Source organism: Carassius carassius, chromosome 8 (genome assembly GCF_963082965.1).
Source record: "Carassius carassius chromosome 8, fCarCar2.1, whole genome shotgun sequence".
Taxonomy (NCBI): Eukaryota; Metazoa; Chordata; class Actinopteri; order Cypriniformes; family Cyprinidae; genus Carassius; species Carassius carassius.
In genome coordinates, this window is record NC_081762.1 from 26464520 (window position 1) to 26488070 (window position 23551).

At 38.6% G+C, this 23551-nt stretch overlaps 1 protein-coding gene across 1 annotated transcript; it reads right to left on the bottom strand.

Annotated features, from left to right (window-relative positions):
- Positions 1 to 267: 267 nt before the first annotated feature.
- On the bottom strand, positions 268 to 13101 carry lrp12 (low density lipoprotein receptor-related protein 12). Its single transcript, XM_059556828.1, has 7 exons — positions 12158 to 13101; positions 10006 to 10062; positions 9325 to 9460; positions 8284 to 8486; positions 4819 to 5920; positions 3419 to 3551; positions 268 to 2507 (listed from the first exon to the last, which is right to left on the bottom strand). The coding sequence occupies exons 1-7, from the start codon at positions 12222 to 12224 to the stop codon at positions 1578 to 1580; spliced, it is 2628 nt and encodes an 875-aa protein (XP_059412811.1). The 5' UTR covers positions 12225 to 13101; the 3' UTR covers positions 268 to 1577.
- Positions 13102 to 23551: the final 10450 nt, after the last annotated feature.

Below are 23551 nucleotides of genomic sequence, written 5' to 3' on the forward strand. Positions count from 1 at the left end.
GTGAGTTATTAATGACATAATTTTGGTTATTGGGTGAACTATCCCTTTAATGGTTTATGGTTCTTCTAAAAGAATGGCCACTGTGTGGCGCTGCAAATTAAGGCATTGCAAAGTGCTGTTTTCATAATAGATTTTATATTTTAATCTAGATACAGTTAGGGGTTTTTGACAAATACATATATTTTAAGCCTCAATTAGATTGGAGAAAATTAAACTGGCTTTGGCTCACTTAAAAGACAAAAAAAGAAAAGAAAAACAATTCCACCACAAGTGGGATGAACACTTTTATTCTTTTAGTGCAGTAAAGATTTATATTTTCATCTTTATTTATATATCTTTTGCAAGTTTGTGTATGTGTGTATAGAATATATATATAAGCAGAAGACAGCTGGACATGCTTTTCAAGTAAAAGCTATCGAAATGAAAACCAGTAATAAATACACACTCACACAAAGATTCCTCAGTACCAAAACAGTAAGGTTACCAAAAGGTTAACAGTTACAAAACAATAAATACAACAAACAAAAGAGGCTGTTATACAATGCAATATCCTTTAAAAATAGTAGCTCCCTCTCAGATTATAATCAGTTATAAATAAATGTCCCATGCTCATAAATCGCAGGTAATGCACCAAGTACCACTGCAGCAGGGACACAAACGCACACTGAAGTGAACAAACGTACCAAACTGTCTTTGATCTCCCAAATTTTGCAAGCAGAATAATTTCACCCAAAATGATAATTCTGTCATTTACTCAGCTGTTCCAAACCTGTTTGACTTTATCATAAGAAATATAAAATTACTTTAATTTAGGAGTATTTAACAAACCCCTAAACAAACTTTGAGCTACTTTGCAGAATGTCCAAGCTGCTCTTTTCCACACAGTGAAACTACATGGTAAAACAAAACAATTAACAAAAGAAGACCCTCAAATAAGCCCATACGACTTCTGCATGACTGTAGTTAATAGTAAAAAAAAAATCTTATGCCAAATCTAGCACAACATAGAAAAGAGCTGCTAGGACACCTTTCACAACAACTGTACAACAGAAACCCCGTCTGGAACAACATTAGGGTGAGTAGACGTTTCATTTTTTGGGTCAACCATTCCTAAAAATAATAAAATAAAAGTCTGACATCAAAAGTACAAATAAATTAAAGGTTAGGTAACAAATCTTTCAGAGAGCTTGAATGTGTTCAGTCTTTTGATGTCCCACACTGTCCAGGATAGACACATCTGTTTGTGCTGCATTCCCATACTGAGAACAGCAGAGCGGCTCACTCTCGACTCTACGTGAGCTTAATTTGACTCTTCAGAAAAATAGACTTTGTCCTGGTAAACATCAACAAATACTAATATTGCACAGTGGAAGGGACAGTGGGACTGGGGAGCTCTTGTACTCTATATCTTTACAGACCACTCTTTAAAAGTACCTGATTTCTGAAGCTCTCCGTTTTGTCTGAAGACAATCAAACCTCCGCTCCACTAGGGGGCGATAACAGAAATGGCAAGCTGTAAGCAGGGGCATTTTAGAGTCATATGGGTCATGTACCGAGTCAGGGAGTTCCTCTGAGTCTTAACAGAGCAGCAGTGACTCATCGTCACTAGTTTCTGTTTTAGCCGTCGCCTCCAGACAAGCATCCGGGATCCGCGCCGTGTGGACAATTCCACAGTGTTCACAGGGGCCATCCCTACCCACCAGCCGGCCTCTGAGAGAGACCACAGCGGGGGTCAGGTGGGGCCCGAAGGCCTGCTCCAGGCCTTGTTCCAGCAGTGGCCTGGAGCTCTCATCACTGTCCAGGGAGCTTGCATCTGAGACGGGAATGAGGAGCTCCACGTCGTCCTCATCCTCGCCTCTAATGCCAACCCCAGTGCAACCCACACTTCCTTGCTCCAGTTGCCGCAGAGGGCTGTGATTCTGCCCAATGCCACTTGACCCTCCATCTCCAGAGCGCCCTAAAGAGAAACGAATCCAGCGCAGGCTGCGGGTGACCCGGCTAAGAGCGCTGCTGAAGGGGCTTCTTGAGGAAGTAGTGGTAGCAGTAGTAGTACATGAGGATCCAGTTACTCCAGAACTTTCGGAGATGCTCTCAGAGATGCTGCTCTCCCGGCTGACGAGTGGAGCCGAGCTGGCAGACACCGAAACAATTGCTTCCACTGCTGTTGTAGGGGGTGTTTTCTGTGGCAGAGGGGCCATCAGGCCTCCAGCAGCTCCTGGGACCTCCCTGCGGGGATGCTGCTCACTCTCAGTGTCCATATCGTCGGAGTCCAAGGGCAAGAGTCCGCGGCGAGAGCCAATCCTCTCCGGCTCACGAGCTGAGGTGCTGCCATCAGCACCCTCTTCTGTGTCCGCAGACACCAGTGCGAGGGAACCAGAGCGCCGTGAACGTGTGAAATTGAACAGGCGTCTCAAGATGTTGCCGTGGCGTCCTGTGGTGGGGAGCCGGATTGAGGTGAATCCCAGCTGAGAGCGAACTGCCAGTCTCAGGTTTTCTAAAACAGATGCCTGAAACCAAGAACAATAGGGAGTGTTACCCAAGGTCATCCTAAACATGAAGATCAGCCATCAACCTTCATACTATCTGGAAATTTTCCAAGGTCAGTCAGACAGCACCTTGATGCAAGTTTACCAAGCCTACAATAGAGAAGGCTTGTCTCGGCTCATACATTTTCATCTAGCCAATACGCCAACTAAAATTTAAACCAGTGGTTTTCAGTAGGGCTGCACGATGTGCCGTTTAAGCATCGATATCGCGATGTACGAATCCACGATAGTCACATCGCAGGATGTGCGATGTAGGCTGTCGTAGTTGATCCATTATTCATTAACTGTACAGGCCAGCTGCTCCCCGCTGTGATTCGCGGATTAATTGCACAGCAATTTTAAAATTTTAAGTCCTGTCAGTTTAACAGGGCAGAGAGAGAGACCGCGCGCGAGAGAGAGAGAGACAGAGGGAGAGAGAGAGAGAGAGAGAGAGAGAGAGAGAGAGAGAGAGAGAGAGAGGGAGAGAGAGAGAGAGAGCGCAAGCGAGCGAGCCCCGGCCGCACGCTCACCGTCTTCAAACAACACGAGCGCTGTCTTGCTCTCTCTCCCTCGCGCATATTAATCAAATGACATGATGGTGTCGATGTTTAAATCATTTAAAATGAGAAAGTGTGCTCATCCCATTTTTGTTTGTAAGAAAAAATTTGATTAGATTTCATATCGCAATATATATATCGCAGAAAAATAAAAGTTTTTCCCAATATCGTGCAGCCCTAGTTTTCAGTCCTGTTCCTCTGCACCCACTGCTCTGCACATTTTGCATGTCTGCCTTATCTGACAAACTCATTTGAGTTCATGGAGCCCTTTCCTAATGAGCTGATGATCTGAATCGGGTGTGTAAATTAGGTGTGTAAACTATGTAGTCTTCTTACCTGGTTTCCAGAGCAGACAGGAAAATCTTCCACTGGGGGGATCAGTCCTTGAGCAATCAGCTGCCCATATGATGGAGGAGCTTCTCTTCTCAGTAACTCGGCTTCCACTCTAGAGAGCTGAGTCTCAAATGACCTGGAAGAACAACAACCCCATTAACTGGTAGTTGGTACAGTCACAGAAGCATAAACTGATCAAATTAATAAATTAGGGCTGTTGGTTTAATAAGTTAATCTAATTAACAATGAAAAAAATGCAATTATCATATACAACCCACCCTATGCATGTCATCTTATCTAAAAGGTTTATTGGTGATGCATACATGCATCAACTCACCAAATGATGTAGCCTAAAATGCAGTTAAATGCCCTTAAATTCAAGAGATTGGGGGAACATGCTCCGTATGAGATATTGTATTAAATTTATATCATATGACATCAGCATTTTCCATACATTGATTTATTTACAAAACTGACCGCCTCAAACTGATTTTCCAAAAGGCTTAGATTTCATTGCGTAACCATGCATGTTTCAAAATCAAAATGCGGGGCAGGTGTTAATATGAATGTATATTTAAAGCAAACTGTCTTCAGAAAAGTTTTGATGTCATTTTCATTTCATCTTTCCTATAATGCCTGATAAAGTAGCATTTGTTGAGCACAGCCCTGCTCTGATTACAGCCTTACCGGAGAAACGGCTATTTCTGCTGCTCCAAATTCACCAAATTCAGTCAGTCTCTCTGCGGTTTTCATTCAGACCAGCATAAAAATCAACTGAGGTTTAATGCAGTAAACATGCATACCTATATAAATATCCTGTGGGGAAGTGCCACCATACAAAGAGTGTAAGTCTGTGAGAAACACTGGGTATAGCGAAGCAATATCACCGAAGCAATGTCACTGAAGCGATGTTTTGCTCAGTTTTGCCAACGCAAATATTACCTATTAAAGCGACAGAACTGTTGTGTGTTGTGTGAACAATTTCTAAATGAATCAAGCTGTTTGAACGAATCAAATGAATGGATGACTCTTACTTACTCATTAAGACATTTACTGCCACCTACTGGCAGTTTTAGTTCAATAATTATAATTTCATTAAAATCTTTTTAAATATTAATAAAAAGAAAACCTGAAAAAAATAAATAAATCCATATTAATAAAAACAAAAATCTTTCAAAAAAATTTAATATCTATTTCATGCATTTCTCATGTAACAATAATGGTTTAAATAATCTTTTGTGGGAAATTTATTGTCCGCATTTGAAGAGTGATAAGATTAATTAATGGCCACATCGTGTAATGAATTAAACATTTTAATCGATTGACAGCCCCATAATAAATATATTTTCCCTGAACTATCCATTTCTGTTTTAGCTCTAGTCTGGTGAAGTGGCTTCACTAACCTGCGCTCAAACATCCTGAGTGAGTAGAGTTTGCATGTGCAGCCCAAAGCAATGACCAGCAGCAGGCCGCAGATCAGACTCCCGATTACAGCGGCAGTGATGACTCGTGTGGGTACGATTACTGGGCAGCTCTCCTCATCGCTTCCGTCCCCGCAGTCGTCTTGCGCGTCACACACCCAGCTTTCAAAAACGCAGCGGTTGTTCTTGCAGTGGAAGTTTCCAGGTTGGCAGAAAAAGCAGTTCTTCTCATCAGAGCCGTTCGGGCAGCGGTTCTGGTAGTTGCACCGGTCAGAGCGTGGGTAGCAGGCACCGTTTCGCGAGCATGGGAACTCGTCTTCCTGGCAGTTGCTGCAGTTGAGCTCGTCCCTGCCATTGGGACAGTGCCAGTAGCCATCACAGCGTTGTTGTTCAGTGTAGCAACCCCAGTTCCCTCCACATGGGATTTCCCATGGCAGGCAGAAACCATCTACTTGATATGTAACATTAAAGCCTCGAGCCGCATTGATTTTGTCAGCATAAAAGTGTATCCGAAGCTGTCCTGAAGATGACACCACTGCTACAGGGGCTCGAGAGTCGAATGCAGTCAACACACGCAACAGACGCCTGGGGTTCTCTTCTAGTCCATCGTAGACTTTAACATAATCGCCATAGCCTGTGCCGTCCAGCTTGAAGTCCATAAAGCGCAGGATGACCTTACGGTGGTCGCCGGTGTCGATCAGCCAGGTGCAGTTACTGCCAGGTGGATAGAAGTCAGGATAGTTGGGCGAGCTGAAAGTACCGTAGAAGTTGCGCAGCCATTCACCACAGGTGGGCACGTCACAGTCGATTTCGTCACCCAAGTCCTGACAGTCAATGCTGCCGTCGCATTTGAGCGTCTCTGGTAGACAGGTGTAAACACGGGTGTAGCGTGAGAGACAAGGGAACTGGTTGAAGGCGCAAGGCTGGAAGGAGAAGAATGAGGAGGGATTAGGCTGTACACACAGCTCCTCGTCTGAGTTATCGCCACATTCATCCATGGTGTTACACTTCCATGACTCTGGGATACACTTTCCATTGGCGCAGTGGAACTGCTCAGGCTTGCAGCTGGCTTCTTCCGATTTCCCTATAGATTACACAAAGATATTACCCATTTTAAGAGATGTAATGTTTTTTAAAGACCAAATGAAGAAAATTTATAAGGAACTGTGTGTTGTCTAAATGTAAGACTAAGGAGAATGCAATAAGCTGTATTAGCAGCACTTTAATGTTTGAAAATTCAACTTTCAATTTTACAAACCAAAACTGCTTTACTAGAATACGAAAACGCCTTTCTAAGGTCTTGTTTTCTGAGAAATGTATCGAAGTGAAGCGAATGTGATTAAAAAAGTCAAATATCTGCCAACAGGCTCAGAAAAATCTGATTTAAAAAAATACTGCCTGGTGCTGCAGATTTGCTTTTTATTCAACATCAAGAAGATCAGGCCCTTTTTTTTCGGAACATGCTGCACGCCTCCTTGTTCAAGCTCTTGTTCTGTCCAGGCTGGACTATTGCAATGCTCTCTTGGCATGTCTTCCAGCCAGTTTTATCAAACCTTTACAATTAATCCAGAACGTGGCAGCAAGAATATATTTTAACGAGCCAAAAAGATTGCACGTCACACCTCTGTTTATCCATTTGCACTGGCTTCCAATAGCTGCTCGCATAAAATTCAAGGCATTAATGTTTGCCTACAAAACCACCACTGGCTCTGCACCCCTTTAGTTATGTCCACTCTAGAAGCTTGCGTTCTGCAAATGAACGTCACTTGAATGTGCCATCCCAAAGAGATACAAAATCACTTCCACAGACTTTTAAATTAAATGTTCCCTCCTGGTGGAAAGACCTGCCCAACTCAATCCCAGCAGCTGAGTCCTTGGCCATCTTCAAAAGCCACCTATTTCTCAAATGGACCATTGACACTCCAAATTGAGATTGTAGAGCGTGTCAATGGTCCATTTGAGAGATAGGTGACGGTAATGCACTTATAAGTCTGCGATCTGCTGTAAAACAAGACGACGATGCGTCTCGCGCTGGCTGAAGAAGACGACGTGAACATGCTCAGGACAGTTCGGACATTGCGGTGAATCAATAGGTAAACCTATATAAATACTATATAAATACTAGGTCCTTTTTATTCCTGAAATATGAACTTGTGTGTGATACTTGTGTCATAAAGCTCCGGTTGACTGCTCACTGACAACATCAGTATTTCCTCCATGTTGAATGAGTGACTCCTGAGCAGGCTCCTGATTGGTTAACGCGGCGCGAATTGACGCCAAAGTTCAAATTTTTCAACTCGTGCGGCAGACGCAAATTCGCGTCAAACACATAAATGCACAAAAGCACAATTCGCGCATAACGTGCCAGACGCTCAATTCACTCGAATGAGGCGAATTCGCGTCTTCCGCACCGTGCTAAACGCCTCATTCGCGCCGCAAGACCTCAATACACGCGTAAACGCTTTGACTTTGCATGAACATTGAAATCATTCGCGCCAGAGGCGTTATTCGCGTTTGGTGTGAACACAGCATTAAGCTGACAGTCACCACTGATAAGATACTACTAAATATATCGTAGAAACTTAATTTTCTGTAAAGCTGCTTTGCAACAATTTGTATCATGAAAAGCGCTATACAAATACACTTGAATAATAGCACTTTCATATCAATGCTCTTTTTGTTGATTTTGATCGCTTCCATTGTCCTCATTTGGATGTCACTTTTGGATAAAAGCATCTGCTAAATGACTAAATGTAAATGTAATAATCAGCTTAATTCAAATTTCATTCAATTTCTCACAAAACAAGGCCTAATAAAAACAAGCTCAATTTGGATCTCAAGTAAATCCATCTTGATTTAAGTATGTTTAGATATTTGTACTTAAAAATACTGACAACTATTTTTCTTTTTTGTAGTGCTTGCAACATTTTAATGCCATAACTTTAGAAATTTAAGACTTTCTGCTCCAATATAAGGAATTTTTTTTAGGCCCTAATTTGTTTAAGGGCAAATTAGGACTTTTTAAAAGCTGCAGAAACCCTGAGAGGAGGATTGTAACGTGCAACAGCAAAAAGTATGAGTTTTTATATCTATAGTCAGCAAAAAATAGCCAAACTCCCAAGTGCCTATAAAATTCTGGTCTCTAAACATGACTTGCTTCCTTTATTCAACCCAAGTCTGTGAGATCTAATTACATTTTATCATTGTCCAGTTTTTCCAAAACCCTCTAGACTAAATTGTAACAAATGACAACAGTGCTGCTTGCCTTAGAAAGAAACCAATTCAAGAATGACGTTAATGTGTTCTTGAAAAGCAGGTAATTTTTCGGTAACCAAATACAATTTGAGTAAGAGAATTTACGAGTGTCGCATGGCAGTGTGAGACATGTGCGTAAAAGCATCCGTTCTGATACGGCTGTATCTAAATGGATATAAATAGCAGGTCTACCTGTTATGTAAGAGAGCCTGAAGCCTTTTCCAGTCATGCTGTCATCAGAGTGGAACTTGATCCACATGTGATCCTGAGAGGAGATGTATGGGGCAGGAATAGTCGAGCCACAGGCCCGGTACCCATCCAGGTTCTTGTAGGTTCCAATGGAGATCCAGTCCAAACCACATCTGTGTGAGCTCTGAATTTCAAAGTCCTGAAAACTAAAAATACAACCGATTTTGATTAAAGGAACATTGGGTATGGATACGAGACGGTATGAAAAACAGCATCCCGGTCACCAGAGTCCATTAAAATTAGGCACACGATTGCATCTTGTTGCATGACATGCCTCAAAAATCAATAGATCAAGACTTGAATGCGTATTGTTATAAAGTAGTATCAACTCCACCAAACTAAATACCTATAAAAATAAAGATATACTTGTGGTACATGCGTCTCACTGAAAACTGAACCAATCTTTGTAAGACTGAATTAGCGAGTTGCTGCATTTACCACAAAAATCACATCCCATGGAAAAAATACCCATTTGTTCTATTTCTGTGCTAGTAACCATGGACACCATTCTAGGATAAAGATGCAAACAAACACTCTGGCTGAAGCTAACAGGCAGCGCAAGAATAGAGCAGATGTGCAACATAAAAATAGAAATAGAAAAAAGCCTTCAAAGGGAGTTTGAGGTGGAAGCAGCTTAAAAAACCCACAGAATTATTCCTTTAAACCAAGACAGAACTCAAAAATACAAACCGAACCTCTTGATAATTCAAGAGATGCTGCTCTGCCTTAAAGATCTCGGTTGAAGAAGTGACAAAAATAAATAGAAAGTTTTGCATCTGTATCTAAAGAGGCCGATTGTTTTAGCAAACGCAGTTGCGTGCATTGGTACAGAAAATCAGACTCCACCACCACTGCAGGAATCAGTATGACCACAACTCTTAAGCCTGTTATTAAGGCAAACTGTGAAGAACATCTTTATTATTGATCAGCTCTTGACTGCATCAGTGGAAGGGCAAATAGTGCAGTATTGTGGCGAGGTGTTACCTGATGGTGATGATCTCTCCAGGGTTGGCCCTGATGTTCCAACTGCAGTTGATGTGAGAAGGGTATTCAAAGGGCCAGCCAGGGCTGGTGATCACTCCACTGGATGCCCTTATCTGCTCCGCTACATCTCCACAGGCTGGAGAAGACCACAAAAACAAAGGTTAAGCACATTTCAACACATAATGGGTGATTAAGACCAGAATATTAACTTGCAGAATAATTAAGCACGCACTGTTTTTGTTCACTCTGTTTTTTTTTTTAATCTCTAGAATGGGAAATAATGTTTTGAAATGCTTATAGGTGGTGAGTGGATACTGGTCAAAAAAAATTATTATTATTATAAAAATTTCTGATGTACACTAATATAGTTCCAAAACTCCCCTTCAAAGCAATGCTGGAAAGACAACAGGCCTGTTAATGAAATGGGGAGGATAAAAGAGTAGCAAGTATTTATTCAGTAAACCGTTAGGCAAGAGGTAACGTGCAGACTAATCTGGGCCAAATATCATGAGCGTTTATGTGTCTTACATTCCTTTGATCTGCAGAGGCACATACAGTTCCCTGTTTGAGGACTTCAGAAACTAACTCTGGTTAAAAGTAATCTACACTATATTGCTTTGAAGGTTGATAGACAAGATATATAGCACGTGTCTGTAAATCAAACCTGAAGTCAGGACTCACCATTTGACATGCTTGATACATAAACGTTCTCGCTGTGCTGCGATGAAACAGTGTTGCCTGTAAAAACGGAAGAAAAAAAATTCAAATAAATGAAGATGCATATGACCCTACTCTGCTGCAGAAAGCAATAATGTGTACATGAAATCCTAAAGGGGGCAAGGAGCTGATCCGTTGAATTAAATCTGGTGTGCAGCAGGGCTTTGAACACCAAGGGTTGAAATTTAATCTACAGATGGACGCAAGTAGGAACAATGTGAATCATCATAAACCGAAAAACAGCCCATTTGTGTGTGACAGACTGACCCAGAAAGCTTACCGCATTGTTGCGAAATTTGGTTCAAACGCCCACAACAATTCAGAAGATACAATGCTTCACTTCAAAATTAAAAAAGGAATGCAGCTGAACCTACATTGTAATTAAGCCCACAGCATAACCAAAGCTGCTTGAAATGTATTTTAAAACATTTAAGAGATCAAGCCATGAACATCAGGCCTGCATAACCCTCGGCTAATATTTTAACATGTTCTGACTGATCGAAGCCACGGCTTATCCAAACCTTTTAAACTGCTAAACTTGAAAGATATAATGCTAGAAAAACTCAAAACAGTTATTATCAACAAAGGGGTTGGACTGAAATCCTGGCTTAAGGCCAATTCACCCCAAGAACGGTGATGAGGGAGGTCTGAATAATCGAGAGACTACCTGGAGCAACTGCTATGGTAAATAAGTGATGTCTGCTAACTATTTTGGCATGTTCTAGTATGCCACCTTCAACCAAAATCCAACATCAATACAGTCTAATCAGAAGAAACCATCTAATAGCCACATAACATGACCTAATAGAACTGAGGGCGATTAAATCTGACTATGTCCCAATGGCATGGCACTCTTCTATTTGTGCAGTATTCTATAGGCATGCTTTTCACAATAGACTACTTTTCTGTATGCATGACCACGTCAGCCCTGAAGGGTGTCTTGTTTGAGCTGGCCGATCATCTGTTGGGGTTTCCCTCCCTTATGTCGGTTTGCTAACAGCAGCTGACTGCATGATGGGAGCACAGCGAAGGGGAAACACAAATGCAAACCTGCTCGCTGCCACACAACAAATGTAGAACAACTGATGGACTCTGAGGATATTTCAGCTCGCCTATATCAATAGGTCAGTTGTGGTCAGTTGCAAGCAACAGACCTGGCAACTGGAACAGATGCACTGGTCTTTAAGATACTTCACAAGCAATTAAAAAGAAGAAATCATTTATGAAAAAAAAAAAAAACTAATTTAAACATCGTGGTTTAGAGAGGCACTATAGACATAAATTAGTTATTAAATAATCAACTGCAAGAATAAGGATGGCCAGGGGTCAGTGAAAGGCAATCTTAAATTTGGTGAATTTGCACTTTCAGTGTCTGAATTTTTTGTTGTGAATTGTGCTGATACAAATGTGACCCAGGTAATAAAATCCAGCTGGGTAACATGAGTTGTTTTGTCAAAATTGTTAGAAAATAATTCAGATAATGCTGGAAACACTAAGAATGAAAACATGATCAAATCAGTGTATGCTTTTTTTTGGGACGGTTTAGTAGGGAAATTTCCATACTAAATTAAAAGTGAAAGGAAGGGTTTTGAAAAACAAACAAACAGAATTCCCCAAAACAATTAGGACTGAGAATTCCCTATCAGGTCAAAATAGAGAGAGGTGGAGGGGTTAATAATGAGAGAACAAAGGGCAAAGGATAATTTTTCTTCTTTTTTTTAGTCAAGATGATGGGATTCAATCACAGAGACAGACAAACATGCGTTCACAATAGAAGTCTTTGTTCCCTTCATTCAGCCGGATCTCGAACACAAAGGCCATGTTATTTAATTTACTCTACATGTTTAAAGTGTGTTTGAGAGTTTGGCTACGATTCTGTGCCAGTAATTAAATCAAACCCCATTTAGCCATTAGAGAAACCACAATGTATGTGCATGAAATACCAGCACACCATTTCACACAGCAGCAGCACCATTGAAATAGCACTGCTCTGTGATTTTAATGAAACAACATTGTTTAGCATGAAATATATACAAACACTATTTTTCATAATCAGCGATTATTTTAACATAAGGATTTTTCATGATATATTGAGTAGCTAAATAACGTGTCTTACCCATGAATAGGAGAAGTAGATGTGTCCACAGCAAACAAATCTGGTTTAAGCTCGAAGTGTAAGGCATAATAGCTTTAATCGATAAGATATGCTACTATGTATCTTAAATATCCTTATTTATACACAATATCCGTGTTCTATAGGCGAGTATTACCAGAGACACTAACGTTAAGTTAGCTGTTCAACATTTCCTTTCGTTTCCTGCTCCTATTTTAATAAAACACTGATGCTGCAGTCAAACGAACGTCTTAGATAAACAACAGTACGATATAAACAATAAAACAATCACGAAGACTGAATAAAAAACAATTTCCCCTCAATAAAAAGCTAAGTGATTGATATCCCACTTTTCTCAACAAAGGAGTCGCTAATGCTAACAGGCTTGTGCTAACCTACAAATACCAACTAATCGATTCATTTAATGAACCTAGGAGTCCAAATGTACATTTATCTAATTATTAAAGCAGCTAAACTCTTTCCGATGTCCATCACTGATAGGTTTCCAAATAAAACGACTGAAGGCACCGGTGTTTGACTAACGTTAGCCGGCTGTGCTAGCGCTTTTGTTGTTAGCTCGCGAGCTTCTGTAAAACACACACAAACAGTGTCCTTAAAAGCCCGAGACGAGATCAACACTAATCTACCGATGATCCGACGTGAAAGCGCTAATTCCGAGAGTTTAAAAGTGTTAAACAAGCCTAATCCAGACAGATATAGCCACACACTGATCTACAGCATGATGACACGAGCTGAGGTCTGACCCAATCAAATAACGGTACTGGAAATAAACTCGATATCGGGATTAATCGATAGCGTGATCGTCTGCTGCTCTGACTGTAATCACCACGCCAAATTCTGGCCTTTCCGATCGGTTATGTGTGTTGTTACAGCCGGGTATTTACCACCACAAACCAACCACCCCTGCCCCCTCTAACCATATCTCTCTCTCTCTCTCTCTCTCTCTCTCTCTCACACACACACACACACACACACACACACACACACACACACACACTAAAATATTTACTTTATTTATTTGTTTAATTCATATATTTTTGTAACATTATAAATGTCTTTAACTTGTGATACATTTAATTCATAATTTCTAAATAAATGTAGCAAATCTTAAAAAATAAATAAAATAAAAATAAAAACACATTATTAGCCCAAACGTTTGAATGGTATGAGATATTAGAAAGGCATATCAGAATGATTTCTGAAGGATAACGTGACACTAGACTGGAGTAATGAAGCTGAAAATTCAGCTTTGATCACAGGAATAAATTACATTTTTAAATACATTTCAAAAACAATAAAAAAATGTAATTATTTCAAACTTTTGACTGATATTATTGTATAGCATCACAAAGGCTTCCTAACAGAGCATGCTGCACAACTTCTTGTCCAGGCCCTTGTCATTTCTAGGCTGGACTACTGCAATGCTCTTCTGGCTGAACTTCCATCAAGCACAATCGAACCTTTACAAACGATTCAGAATGCAGCGGCACGACTGGTCTTCAACGAACCCAAAATAGCCCATGTTACACCTCTCTTTATCTCCTTACACTGGCTACCAGTTGCAGCTCGCATCAAGTTCAAGACATTGATGCTTGCATATAGAACAACCACAGTCTCAGCACCCACCTACTTCCACTCACTATTACGAATCTACATCCCTTTCAGAAGTCTGAGATGCGCTAGTGAGAGACGCTTCATGGTACCATCACAAAGAGGCTCAAAAACACTTTCCAGAACATTCTCATTCACCATTCCTGGCTGGTGGAATGATCTTCCCACCCCTATCCGGAATGATGAATCCCTGACTATTTTCAAGCGACAGCTAAAAACTCATCTCTTTTGAAACTACTTGGCTTCATCATAAATATATTTATTTATTTATTTATTTATTTATTTATTTATTTATTTATTTATTTATTTATTTATGTGTTTATTTATTTATATATTTATTCCTTTTTCTAGCTTGTACTTACTTGAACAATGTCAAAAACTTGGTATCACAAGCACTTCCTGTGTCTGTTTGCCTCTTTAAGAAGTATCCTCCTTTAAGTCCCTTTGGATAAAAGCATCTGCAAAATGACTAAATGTAATTGTTAATGTTATAGATTTGTTCATATTATTTATAAAAGTATCATAGTATTATAATCACTCTATACATAAGGGAGTCAATACACATTGACTGAATTGTCACTCTTAATATTTTATCAAAGGCAAACGAGCTTTGAATGTACAAATTCAGTGGTTTTTATTTGTCTGCCCTTTTGTATGAAACATGCTTGCTGTAAACATGTTATGATTATAATTAAACATGTTATGCATTCCTGTTGTGTTCACATTTGAACTTTTTAATAATGGCCTATTACATAAAATATTTTTAATAATTATCTTTTTACATTTCTCAGAGGAGCCAGGACTCCTGTGGAAACAGTGCAACGAGTGTATTATAACAGAGACATACAGTGGTTCTGTTGAACACAGGCTGTGACCGCGGGGTCTCACTGTCGTTACAGTCAGAGGGGTCACTGCATTCAGACGCCCCAGGATTGATGAGCTCAGACATCAGGGCTTGAAAAACCAACATCTGTCTCTATTCAAACGGCCCACGTGCCCCTCGCTGGGTGACAGATGTTGTGTCCAACCACGGGGTTAAAACCGTTAGGAAGCAAACAGATGGTTTCGGATCTTATGTTCTCTTGTGTCTAAAAGCTGTATATATCAGTATATATCAGAGTAATATATATATATATATATATATATATATATATATATATATATATATATATATATATATATATATATATATATATATATATATAATCATTTAATTTTCTAGCTCCATAAATCAATTGCTTTTCAAGTACACTGTGTATAATGTTCATAGTGACCCAGGGGCGCTGCTTGCCAAATGCGTGCCCTAAGCAGGATTGTATTGTTGTGCCCCAATTCCTCAAATATGATGAAAACAACAACAACAAAAAGCGCCTACTATAGGGGTGAAAATAGAACTTTGATCAAATGTAAATAAAGTAAATAAATTTATAAATTGTATTATTTACAAATGACAATTGTAGCTCTCGACATTTACCTATGTCTATATCTTTATTATGACTCTAATTATTTTATAGTCTCAAGCATTCAGAAATCATGCCAAAGGAAATTAAGCTGTTTTACTATGATAAAACCATGGTTTATTTGTGTACGGGTTGATGTCAACACGTTTTTTGTTGAAGAAATTATAAAGGCTGTGTCATCATATAGAAAGGTGGCCAAAAATGAAGGATTAAGTGACTATTTGAATTAAATGTTAGGTCAGTAGCCTACACAAGGATTTTATTGTCCTGTAAGTGTAACGGCAGTAATTACCTTTGCAGGCATTTGTAATAACATGTACATAAATTGTTTATTTAGTATTAGCCTTCATTATGTATTTTAACAGTGTTATTATTAACAAGTCATTATTACCTGATAGTTTTTATATAATTCATTTTAAGTTTTTTATTTTTATAATAACAACAACAATTTTACAGTATATTAATATTTGATACAGTATATTAAATTATTATTTGAAGTAACAAAACCATGGTTAATTTGCAGTTACCATACCATGGCTACAAGAACGATGCTTTTAGTTATTCTTGTTAAAACCATGGCTAATTTTCGTAAGGAAACCTGGAAAGTCAGAGAGAATATTAGATGCGTTGGTGGTGAAATTATTTTCTGACATTAAAAATCGGGAAAAAAATTTTTTTCACAAAATTGTGCCTGAAAGGGATACACAGGCATTGTTTTTACCTAAATGATTTACAATTTATTTTAATATATATTAAAAATGTATAAGGTGTGCATTGTAGTTGACACCTAAATGAACACATTACAATTGTTTTATGACTGTAAGTCTTTCTCCTCAAATGCTATTGAGCTTAACATTTGCATTTGAGGCCATTCGGTTGTGAAAAAGTAGCGTAATTTACTTATGATTTACAGTTTATTCTAATAAATATCACACCCAGATTAACATTTACAGTCGTTTTTCATGACTGTTAGCAGGGATGGGCAGTATTTGAAATACATGTATTTGAAATACAAAATACTATTTTTTATTTAAATACCTTGTATTTTGAATGTATTTTCAATTAATTCATTTAATCTATTTTTGAGTATTTTGTATTTAAATACTTTTTATTTTAGTAATTTTTTAGTATTTTTGTATACTTGTTGATACAGGCAAGCGGCAGTGGAATAAAGAGTTTCACTGGCAAAAAGTATTACTATGTATTTTGAAACTACAAAAAATACTAAGATTATATGTATTTAAATACAAAATAGCACTGTGTATTTCAAATACATGTATTTGAATTACTTTGATATATATATTACTTTGACATATATATACATATATATACACATATATACATATATATATATATATATATATATATACATATATACATATATATATACGTATATACATACATACATACATATATATATATATATATATATATATATATATATATATATATATATATATATATATATATGACAAATTTGATGTGAGGCAAAATTACTTTTGTGTTCTTTTGAGTTGTTGTGTTCCCACTAGAAACTTTGCTTACGCTTGCAAAAGCATTGAAATATAGTTTAGCCTCCGACCTAATCTTACAATAACCAATTTTGCATCTCACAAAGCTTCTTGTCAGAGAGCAAAATGCTTCATAAAGGAACACGAAGTCATTAAAACACACTTTTCACTCCCATCTCATTTTCTCCCCCATCATGTTACTTTGGGATTTCTGTTAAAAATATAACAGATGATGGTATTTAAACATTTAATTTGAATGTTAGCTATACTATTAGACTCTAAAAAAGAAGATCAGTATATGTTTTAACAAAAAAGAGGGGACTTTCGATAAAACATCTGCCAGATGTGAAATAAAATGATCTAGTATGTCCTGTTTCAGGAACATATTACTTTTAAATTTTAAGGGAGTATCAAGTTTTTGCCATTCAGTGTGCCAAAATATGCCAATGAAGACAAGGCCTTCTTTTGTCCAGTCCTCGCTCTAAATTGTAGGCTCGTGTCTCTTTTGCTCACTAGATGGCAGCCTTGCTGTGCTGTCCGTTTCTTCCCTCTGCTGTAGTGAAGAGCATCCCTCGACTGTTTGTTGACATCTCTTCATTATTGTCTAAAAATGTTCCACCAATATCCAACCAGTTTCTTTTTCTAAAAGCAAATACACGTCTGATAAACACAATCTTAGAGACACCTTGACAGCTTTCAAAAGGAGACATGATATTTTCACATATCACTTTCAAATCAACAAGGACCTTTTCAGTGTTACTCGATAAATGCTAGAAATGCTTTTCAAACACATCCAGCAGGCTTGTTCCAAAATACCACCAAGATCTTCTTTGAAAGACATTTTGCATATCACTAAATCTGTCAAGAATCAATTCACAAATGAACAAACATGAGAATGCATTCATTTACAAGACATATACCTTTGAATATCACCGAGGTAAACAAAAACCTGCCCTTTTAGTAGAGATAAAACTTTTAGAGTTCTAAATAATAATAATATTTATATTGTAATAATACTTTACAGCTCAGTATTTAGGCATTTCATATTTATAGATAATACTACATATACGTAAATTATTACTAGAATTAACTGACATTAATAAGGGAAGTCGTGGCCTAATGGTTAGAGAGTCGGACTCCCAATTGAAAGGTTGTGAGTTCGAGTCCCGAGCCGGCAGGAATTGTGGGTGGGGGGAGTGCATGTACAGTTCTCTCTCCACCTTCAATACCACGACTTAGGTGCCCTTGAGCAAGGCATCGAACCCCCAACTGCTCCCCGGGCTGCCCACTGCTCCGGGTGTGTGCTCACAGGGTGTGTGTGTGTGTGTTCACTGCTCTGTGTGTGTGCACCTTGGATGGGTTAAATGCAGAGCACAAATTCTGAGTATGGGTCACCATACTTGGCTGAATGTCACTTCACTTTCACTTTTCACTTTCACTAATAAGAGAAGTTTCACAGAAGCACTTTTAGGAGAAGGCTCCAGTTGAAACCATTCGCTAAAAAATAACATTAAATGTTCCCATAGAGTTGCATGGTCATAATCCCTCATTATTTTCTACACTTTTCTTTTTGCAAAATGAGCATGTGTCACCCGAAAGTTGGATGTCAGTAAGTGGCTCAGAACTCTACATATCAGTGTCTTCCTGTGTTAGGATCAGCGGTGCGATCAGAGCGGTTCAGTGCTGGTAAACCCTGGAGAGAAAAGCTTAAGACACAGCCCTCGATAAGGGACTGTTGACTCCATAAAATGTCACCCCAGTCATATCTCAGTGCTCAGATGAAGGGTCTTTAGAGGAAGGTTAAAAATAGTAACCCTGCTGCCATACAATAAGACGGTAAGCAGAAATAGAGAGGGAGGAAGGGAACGTTAGAAGAAGAGAAAGATACATTAAACATCAGCAAGTGACCCTGAACTCTGTGTGAACCATCTGTCTGAATTTACAGCTCAAGATACTCGCAGAGAATTATCAGTATCACACATTTGACAGAGTACGCTGTTCTTCTCTACACATAACACTTGCAATAATAGCCTACTTCATTTTTCACATTCCCTGAAGAAAACTTCCAATCAGAATTACTTCATCAATGCTATATGCTTTTTATTCCCCCAGCTAACAGGAATGGCCTTACAACTTTCACAAACGTTTTTAAACAGTTAAGACAAAATGTTGTTAATGTTTGCCTTATAATTTTATTAATACTTGTTATAGCCTACGTTCTCATGATGAAGGTGAGAGAAAACGTTCTTAGAACAGCATTCTCAAAGCGTCCTTATGATATTATTTGTACTTGAATAATGTTATAATCATGACAAGAAAACTGGACATTCTTGGAATATTAAAACATAAACATTCAGATGACATTATATTTTGGGTAAAACTAAGTTAGTGGAAACATTTTTGTAACCTTTAAATAGTAAATAATCGCGACTTCAAAACAATTTCAAAACAATGTTCCTACAACGTTTTTATAAAGTAAACCTGTGACCCGGGTGGATCGTTGCCAGGGCATTGCTCTGTGGTTGTTAAGGTTTAGTGAGTGTTTTATCCAGCTTACTTTGAAACACGAAAGTAAGATAACGTTACAGTATTTTCTTTGAATGTGTGAAACGTCCGATTCATAAGCCGCACAACACTAAACGAGAAAACTATTTACTAAAATATTACCTAAAATAAAACTATTACAAGACAGATTATAACACATTAAAAAATAGGCTATAATAATAATAATAATAATAATAAATACTAGTTTGCAACATAAATCATCATAATGGATTGTTTTAGTACAGGTAAAATAACTTGAAGCAACCAGAAATCTTGCTCATTCACATTACAAATGACCTGTTCTCGCGTAAAAGTGGATTATTGCCCTTCATACAAAGCCGTGTGTTTGACATCTTAGAAAAGCTCCAAACTAAGTTACTTGATTTGAGGTATCTGTTCGTAAACAGCGCGAGATGCTAATGCTATGCTAACTATAAGCAATAGAAGCTGCGATGCTTGCCTTAGCAAACAGTGCTAATTAAATTAGCCCCCATATCCTTAAATTAACTCCATTTGTGCAAAGTAACAGCTCAGTGTCCCCGGCTCGAATGGCCCAGAGTGCCTTGAGCAGTCAGTACACAGCTGCCGCGCGTCAGTTTGCTGAAGCGATAAACAGCATCCTCTTTGATGAAAGCTTGTCAACCCAGAGAGCGCCATCACGGCTGATGACTGACAAGTGCAGAATCTCGTACGATGCCATTTGGGATTTGCTTTTCCAGATGTTTTCCAACTTCTCCTTCCTCATTTTCAGCGGGAAATAGCATACAAAGTGAGCGGGGCACCGCATTGTGGTCTCATATTGTAGTGCCAATCTCGACTGACGCGTCTCTTTTGAGGTATTCATCAATTTTGGATGAATTCATCAATTCATCATCCATCTGCACAGATTACTGGTTTCTTTCCACACATGCACAATTAGAAGTTTGCTGTTGTTGTCTTCTGTTGCTCAGAGTGGATCAGCCCATCGTAGACCGTACAGAATAACTCCCATATTTGTTTATAAAGCACAAACCATATGGATTAAAGTGAATGCATATGAGTGGCATATGGGCAAAGTAATTAACGATTAAAAATAAGTTTCTTTAGAAAGTTGAATCATTTACAAGACACTTCTTAATCTCTTAAAGTTTGCGTGTTCACATTAACCCAGAGGATTTAATTTTTTATTGCTCAGATGTTTTTAAGCATCTTCGTCTCAGATGTTTCTTCTACAATTTCTTGAGACTGTGGGAGGCAGGAGATTTAGCCCAAGCAAAAATATCAGTGTATTTCACCTCATTGCTGATTAGGACAAACGACTGAGATACTGAAGAAATCTAATTTGTGATTTAACTGCTCTGTGGCATTTGACAATCCAGAGGAAATTCTTTTAGCTCTGAGGTTGTACTCTCAAAGTTTAGGAAAATTATTGGAGATGTCATTATATGCAAATTTTGAAGGCCTTTAAGGAATTTAGTATTTAAATATCAAGACATATTATTGGGAGGTATAAATTGGCAACTGATAATCATGTGAATTTTATGTAAGTAGTCTGTTATAAAAATCTCAATGATTCACATTGCAAACTATTCGAAATTCATCTTACTTTTTGGTTGTATAGATACCAGCAACTTCACCAAATTCCATGTTGGCTCAGTTATCTCATATATGAACCATAAAAGCCTTATGTAAAATTGGTTCAATGCCACAGTCGCAGATAAAGCAATTGTTTAACTGAGCTACAAAAATAAATGGGGTTTGCACAGAGTTCATATTGATATCTTTATGTCATTTAGACTTTTGATTACAGAATTTAGCATCTTGGCAAATACTGAAACATTGTTGAGATCTCTTTCAAAATTTTAGAGGAGACATATGAGATTACTGAGGTGTTTTTCTCTGGAAAAAAGCTCATGACACTACATCAAAAGTCTCAGTTTGATTTTAACTTTATTTTATTGCTATTTAGAGACACAAAAAGATATTATGTTATCTTTCTCTGTGAGCATAGTATGGTGCAAATGTGATATTTCAGAATAAATGCACAAAAATAGTCTCACAGTGCTGTTCAGACCCGGCTCACTTCTTTCTTTGTCGTGCCTGTCAATTAAAACATCAAGTGGTGTGCACGCATGCTGCGCGATGATAATCTTCCACAAATAATGAGGACAGGCAACGAAACCATACACAAATGTCTGCAAGTATCTAATCAATGTCTCACAGGGATGAGAATTGTGTTTTTTCCTCTTCTCTCCCTATTTTAGTTTTCTCTCCCCTCCTCCAGTAAATACAAATTGCTTATGCATCAGAATAGTCATTATCTCAGCTGCCAAGGTGTGTCGAGTCTCAGAAACACGTGCGTATTCCTGCAGTCTCCAGATCACAGGGATAGGCTAAAGTAGCACGGCTATTACAGCGGAATACAGGCCTGGTGTCATTTAATTATTCCCTATCTGCAGATATGCAAGCACTATAATCTGTTTGGGTGAAATAGCCATTTCTGATCAGCGGCGCCGCATCGAGCTGTTTAGGAATTCACCGCGTTTTTTGATCTAATCACAACATCAAAATATTCATGACACACAATGATATCTCTCCAAGGCAGGCTGACAGCCATTAACGGGGAAACATGGGTAATTTATTAACACTTATCTAGACCTGAAAAGGCCTTTCACTCCGCTCACCACAGAGAAAAGAGTAAAATAGTAAAACATGTGATACCAAATGATTTATAATGGTCAGTCGTTATTTGCAAAAGGGATTTAATTAAAACACACCTTCCCAATTTTGTCCTGGAGGAAGTTTCCTGGAGAGGGAAAACAGATATAGGGTTTTGTTTGAATCACTTTTGCTAACCACTTTGGTTAAATCGTATGGAATAAATAAAATGTTGGATAAGCGACCAAACAGTCATGCTTTGTTACATTGGATGTACTTCGCTAACCACTACTGCTAACTTTCTTCACCTTCTCTCAGAGGCTAGGCTAAGATGGTCAGGGTTGCCAGGTCTTTGAAACAAAACCAGCCTAATTGCTAATCAAAACTAGCCCAATCATGTCAAGTAGTTTTCCCTCTCGCTCGCGTTTCAGAGAGATCACTTGAACCCGCAGACTTCAAAAACAAGTTGGGCAAAAGTATCCCAATTCTGCAGTAAAACCCCAGACTTGGCAACCCTAAGTCGGTGGATCTCTTTGTCTTCTAGCAACCGTTCAATTAACCCAATCACCCACCATCAGAGCCAGCTGCGAGCTCTGATTGCAGGCCTGATAAACACAAAACAAATCAATACGAGCGTTGTAAAGGTTAAATGATGTTATGTTGTCTGTTGTAACGCTGGAGCAGTGAGCCACTGACTCGCTCTCGGCTCGGCAGACTTTTAATGCTCAAAACACTTAATTCCTTCAAACCTTGGTCTATTTTATGTTTCTAATCCAAGAACATACATTACGCTTGCTAATAAGTCTAAATTAACCGATTCTCTCATGCATATCTCTCCTTAGAGAAAGCTTGTTTAGTCGATCCCACAAAAACACGACTTTGGTGTTGAAGTGAACGTTTTCCAACTCAAATCCTGTAATGGGTCCAGCAATCTTTTCTTACAGGCATACAGTCACTTTCAAAAACAATTAAGCCAATGACATCACTGTAATTACAGTAACTAATTACCCTCCTTAAATGAGCGGCTTAGGACACAGAAAGCATGCACACACAAAACACAAAGTGGCTGCAGGGAAAGAGCATCCACTAAACTTCTCTTCTGCTCGCCTCTCAAGACCACACAAAGCTCACTCTTGTTTTTGGTTCACGTACGCGTCGTTCTGAAGGTACATCATAAATATTTGCACTCAGTTCTTATCAGTGAATTTGCATTAGTCTCTTATCAGTCCTCTTGCCAGGCTTAACTTGATAAGGAGGGAGCGCATCGCAAGCCTGCCATTAATGAACCTTTGTTTAGTCTGATGTCATTCTTTAGCCAAGACTTCATCAGTATCAAGGAGTTTGCATGTTAAAGAGTTTCCTGTCTTATTATTTGGGCTTGCTAGAGCAAGCACCACTATACTGGTCAAACTGGAATTAGTGATTTGCCCTAATGTTAAGCTTTAAACTTGGCTGCCTAATTTGTCATTGACATTTATGCTATGTATGTATAAGAGAAGAGGTGCAAACACAGATTTTACTCCAGGTTCAAGTGGATCATGTGAATTCTCCATGTTGACCAACAGAAAGCTGGTTTGAAAGTAATTTCTGTGTGAGCTACACTTTATACATCA